Genomic DNA, 5,878 nt, shown 5'->3' with positions numbered 1-5,878 from the left:
AGAAGTTTATGGAATGTTTTGAATGTTCGTAAGTGTCAACAATGGTTCAGCAAATTTCTTTCAGGTGACTTTAGCCTTAAAAACTGTGATGGCAGAGCCTGACATGTTGGAATTGATATTGATGATCTGAAGACATTTGTTGATGCAACACACTCATAAAATAGCCCTGTAATTGCATATCTCTCATAAAACAATATGTAAACATCTAAGGAATATGGGAAAACTCCATAAAGAAAGTGTTTGGGTGCCTCACAAATTCTTCGATGATCATTGTTTCCAACTTTGCTTTGTCTCTTCTGGCTTGTAATGCACGTGAACCATTTTTGGACAGAATTGTCAGCTGTGATGAAAAATGGATTCTCTATGTGAATATTAAATGCCATAAACAATGGCTCAGTCCTTGACAATAACCACTTCCGACTCCAAAACCTGTACTCTATCCGCAGAAAGTGATGCTTTGCATTGCATTTGGTAGGACATCAAAGGAGAAATTCATTTCCAACTCCTCAATCCACAGCAAACTGTCAATGCAGAAATCTAGAGTCCACAACTGGAATGTTTAAATCAAGCCCTTCATCACAAATGCCCTTCTTTTGTCAATCGGAAAGGTGTTTTTTTTCTCTACAACAATGCACATCCACATGTGGCACCTTTGATGCAGCACAAGATTATGGAGTTGGGTTGGGAAGTTCTCCCCCACCCACCATATTCTCGAGATATGGCACCATCAGATTACCATCTTTTTGTTTTGCTGCAACACTATCTTAATGGGAAAACGTATGCAAATTTGGAAGGTGTTAATTAGGACATTGACTCTTTTTGCTTCAAAGCCAATATTAATTATTTGGGTTTTTCATATAAAAAAAGCGACATTAAGTTCTTGACCTAATATTTATAAATGACATTCAAGTGTCACTAAAGTTGTTTTCTTTACAGTTGTACTTAAAGCATAACAAACTCTTCTAGAAGCTAAGACTACATTATATTTTTAATTTTAGATTGTTGCATCTAATGAAAGAGCAAAATATATTTAAAAGCTAATGACAACTTAGTTAATAAAATATTCAGCTAATATTATTGCCGATTTAGCAAGTATGGTTATCAGTGGTTGTAACTCTAAGCTAATTATATCATTGTATTGTTTTTAGATCCAGAGGATGGTTATCAGTGGTGGTAACTTTAAACTAATTATATCATTGTATTGTTTTTAGATTCAGAGGATGGTTATCAGTGGTGGTAACTTTAAACTAATTATATCATTGTATTGTTTTTAGATCCAGAGGATGGTTATCAGTGGTGGTAACTTTAAACCTGATACTCTGAAACCCAAAGAAGTGGTGTCACTCTTGTTGGATGATGAAGAGCTAGAAAAAAAGTGTTAGTATTTTTGTCTTTTAGCATATAGATAGAATGTTAGTACTGGTGTTTTGTAACAGTCACAGAAAGGGACAGTACTTGTGTTTTGTAACAGTCACAAGAAAGGGACTGTACTTGTGTTTTGTAACAGTCACAGAAAGGGACTGTACTTGTGTTTTGTAACAGTCACAGAAAGGGACTGTACTTGTGTTTTGTAACAGTCGGAGAAAGGGACTGTACTTGTGTTTTGTAACAGTCGGAGAAAGGGACAGTACTTGTGCATTTTATAAACTGGGCAGTATGTTGTTATGTGACTGTTATTTGAAAATCATAACATGTATGAAATTACTGCATCTCCAGGAGTTGTAGAAATGGTTTGAATGTTTATTTAGTATAAAAAAATAGTATTTCTACTTCTTAAAAATGACATGTTATATGCTTGCAGATGTAGTTTTTGATATTTTGTCTTGAAGCTACCCCAAGAGAAGTTTTAAACCTTAAGTTTGGGAAGAAAGATGGTACTTGGTAAATTCTTCAGGTTTTTGTAGCTTCCTGATGTGCAGAAGAATCTTTCAATTATGGATCTTACTGTTTCTTAACTACATTCGATTTTTAGCATAAACAGTTAAAATGACAAAGTTATTTAGCTATATAATTTAATAAGAAATAATTTTAAATATCATTTAGTATACATGGTGTGTTTTTTCTTTTTACAAAGTTTTAGAACTGTTATGCTTACTAATTATAATTAAAATAAGTATATTTGGCACCTTACTTTTAAATACAAAATAGTGTAGATACAAGCAGCAGTTGACTGCCCTATTACAAGTTTTAAGTTGTACAGAAGACTAAAATTCAGAAGAAAGTTGAATTTATTTTACATGAAACATTGACTAACCCCAGATGTACATCATTCTCAGTTTAGATCAGCCAATTTATGTGCTAAGTTTTGCTTCATTGTTCATTTGGCAGTTTGGGTAACACTTTGATAAACTAGAAGTAGCTGAAAACCTGGTGAGAATGCAAAAGGAGATGTGCAGTATTTAGCAGTGTGATAATTGACAAAATATCTAAATCAGATTGGTGATAGTGTATAACATTTCAAAAGATTAAACATGAACTGTAGTAACTTACTTTCGTGTCTCACAGTCCGACAACGACAAGAGGAGAGGAGAAAAGAACAAGAAGAAGCTAACGTGGACAGTGGTCAGAGGAGAAAATACAAAGGTGCTAAAGTGAGTACACTAACTATTTCCATTCATCTGATGCTGAGATATTAATTCTTCTATTCCACAAAATAAAACTTCAGCCATGAGAAAGCTATTGGGGTAAAAGAAAGTTACGGGAAGTGTTTAATGATGACATCTCTTCTACTCACAATCTTCCTGTTAGTTTTGTGTTTATGATACTAAGCAGGTGGGAATCCCCAATTTAATGGATAGAAATTACCTGTTCACTACATACACGAATAGGACTGCCTAACGTTCTATAATATGTTATGTTTTCTTAGAGAGGTCCAAAGCCTAAAAGAAAAAAACTGGAAGAAAATATTACAACCCCTGCACCCTCTGACCCTGCCACACCCACCCATCAAGATGGAGACTCTGTTCTAAGTGTGGATTCAGTTCCTCCAAGTCCATATAGTGAGGTAAGTTATGTTCACTGTACTGTTGGAAGCAGTCATAGGTTATATTCACAGATAGTTTTAATTGCTACTGTGTCTAATGTTGTGTAGTAATATATGAATTGTAACATTAAAAGTATTTGGTACAAACAAACAAAGATTCCTAGTTCAGAATCTTGAAGTGAATGTTTTGGAGAACTAATCTACAAAAGTAGCTCATATGGAAAGGACAAAGCTTCAAAAGACTTTTGACTTCAGGTCAGCTTGCACCAATTTTTGCATGGGTTGTATGGTATTTGGGAGGTTTGAAGTGGATGTAATTTAAGTGGCTGCTGGTTCTTATAACGTGGTTGGTGGAATAAGTGATGATTTGACCAGTAGTAGCCACACAATGTTGGTTTTCAAGTTCGAGTGATGGTTTCATCGTGTTCATGTAGAAAGATTCCTAGATATTGCATGTTTTCCAAAATTTATCTGAGGCAGTGTATCTGTCATTGTACCAGTCTGTTTTGTGTCCTGTCAGTATGGCCAGAACACAATTCTGTGTTTTCATCAGTTTTGGGCAGTCTTTATATTTTCTTATTCTTGCACCAAAATGTCTTCCAGTTTCTCTGATGTACAGTAACAAGGTATTTCATAAATGGAACTCTTCTGTTTGTTGTTTCTGACAAAAACAAATGTGTGTGTTCTGCAAGTTTCCAATGGACATCAATGTTTAACTTTTGGTTACATGTTTGATCTTCTCACTGAGATTTTTATGTGTATGGGAGGTCTTGTTTTTCTTGTCTGTTGTATCAGTTTGTATGTTTATATTCTCAGAGCTATTGGGGATTAGGCTAGATGGGTGTCTGTACTGTTTAAAGCACTGCATGATGTGTCAGATTGATTTTGATTGGGGTTTTCAGCTCTGTTGTTCAAATACTTAATAATAATGCATTTAAATGGTTAGATTGAAAATGTAAGTATCTATTATTACTGTTAGTGTCCTGTATGTGGTTAGTGAGCTCGTCATTCAGTGTGCTGATGAAAATGCCACGGAACAGCAGGCTGTTGCTCTTTATTTTCATGGTAAAGTGGATTCTGTTGTCTATGGAGTTAAGGGGCTGTAAGAAGGCTAGTAAGTTTTCATGACTATGAGACCAGAGAGGAAATGTGTCGTCAACGTAGTGTCTGTAAAAGCTGGGTTTCATGTCTGTTCTGCCAGAACTGGAGAGAGTGGGGATCCCACGGCAAGGCTGCTTGTTTGTTCAAAGAAATCATTGCTCTACTGAAAGTATGTGGATTTTATCCAAGATAGTTTCTATCTTCATGTCTGTTTTTTATGTAAGAGAATTATTATTCAACAGCCGTTGTTTGATAATATGGAGGTATGTTAGTAAACAAAACTGATGAGGACATTGTGGGATGTAGGCCACATGATGTTTTATATTACCCAACGGTGGTGATAGGATATGTACACCAATAAAAGCAGTTAAGTGATAGCAAGATGAGTTTATGCCACTGACTGTGGGTCTGAAAGATATGTGGCTCTTAAGTAGTCTCTAAAAGTGTAGAGAACAGTTGCTGGTAATTCTTATGTTCTTGGTAGTATTTTCACTGATAAAGAGTTTGTTTAAACCTGGTCATGAGTCTGTCTGTCTTATATTTAGGGTTATTGTTGACTGGTGGCTTCTAGTAAATGATATTGGTGTCATAATCATCCACCTCTAAGATTGTTGTGGTGTTTCCTTTATCTGTAAGTAGAATTGTTGTGTTTTACACAATTGTAATGTTGGATTTTGATTTATTGGAAATTATGAGGGTAGTACAAGTTTGATGTTTAAATCGTACTGACAGGTTTTGGGAGGCTTTAAGCCATAGATTCTAGGTTGACTGTTCTTGACTTTATTACAAGTAGTTTTGAATGTTAAGACTTGATTTTCATGAGTGATAAGTAGGTCTTCCATCTGTTTTTGGTATATTTACTAATAGCAGCTTTTGTTCTGCTGTTTTATAATCCTTGTTATCTTAGAGAAGGAGGTTTCTTTAAGTTTCACAAACTATCAAATCCCTGTGGCTTAGTAAAATTGTTAAGTGGGTTGAACAGCATTCAAGCTTGGTTAAATTCTTGTTGATGGAAGCTGCCCCTTAACAGATAGATGATTTAGGTAGAGTCTTCATGATCAATGAAGTTGAAATGGGCAGCAGAAGTACGATTGAGGAGAAAGTTTGGAGGACTAATGTATAAAAGCTATCCAGATGGAAAGAATGACGTTTTAAAAGACTTTCCTCCTGTACTTTCTCATCAAGTGTCATAGCTTTGTGTTCAGTAACAAAGAAAACTTGTGTAATATATGTTTTAAATGTCACTTCTAAAAACTTTAGTTATTACTTTATATAACAACAAAAAATGCAAGTAACTTGTTTTCTGCTATGGTTTTATATTTAAAACATTATTTTACCTGTATTTTCAGTTATCGGTGAATAGTTTGGCAATGGCTCATGATGACACCAGTAGTGAGGGTCCTCTAGTGGTGGATGATGGAAGCCCATCTGTACCACCACCAACAAAAGTTACTTCAATTTCAGGTAATTATTTTTCTACTTTTTATGATGTTTTTATAAACATAAATTAAACAAAATATTCTTTTTCCATTTCGTGTTTCCAAGTTACTTTTTTCTTGTTAATTAATTCTTCAGCGTGAGTTTCTTTGTATGCTTTCACATCCCAATTTCTTTACTGCGGAGTGTTTGTAAAGCTTCTTCACATTGCTAATTTAACAACCACACATTCTGCATGTTAGAATGTAGTGTATTGGTGACTGAATTCAAACGGACTAAGATACTTGTAGTGTATTGGTGACTGGATTCAAATGGACTAAGGTACTTGTAGTGTATTGGTGACTGGATTCAAACGGA

At 34.8% G+C, this 5,878-nt stretch overlaps 1 protein-coding gene across 1 annotated transcript in view; it reads left to right on the top strand.

The window, feature by feature from the left end:
* The window catches only part of LOC106472225 (DNA helicase INO80-like), a gene marked incomplete at its 5' end in the record, with an annotated part of 15,300 nt that extends 9,636 nt beyond the window's left edge, over positions 1 to 5,664 (top strand). The window contains 5 exons of the mRNA XM_022400827.1: positions 1,275 to 1,377; positions 2,506 to 2,591; positions 2,867 to 3,004; positions 5,434 to 5,548; positions 5,660 to 5,664. Coding sequence (XP_022256535.1) covers positions 1,275 to 1,377; positions 2,506 to 2,591; positions 2,867 to 3,004; positions 5,434 to 5,548; positions 5,660 to 5,664 — 447 coding nt within the window. The remainder of the gene's footprint in view (positions 1 to 1,274; positions 1,378 to 2,505; positions 2,592 to 2,866; positions 3,005 to 5,433; positions 5,549 to 5,659) is intronic.
* Positions 5,665 to 5,878: the final 214 nt, after the last annotated feature.

Source organism: Limulus polyphemus, unplaced genomic scaffold, assembly GCF_000517525.1.
Source record: "Limulus polyphemus unplaced genomic scaffold, Limulus_polyphemus-2.1.2 Scaffold5173, whole genome shotgun sequence".
NCBI classification, from domain to species: domain Eukaryota; kingdom Metazoa; phylum Arthropoda; class Merostomata; order Xiphosura; family Limulidae; genus Limulus; species Limulus polyphemus.
This window is presented reverse-complemented; position numbering and strand designations above follow the sequence as displayed.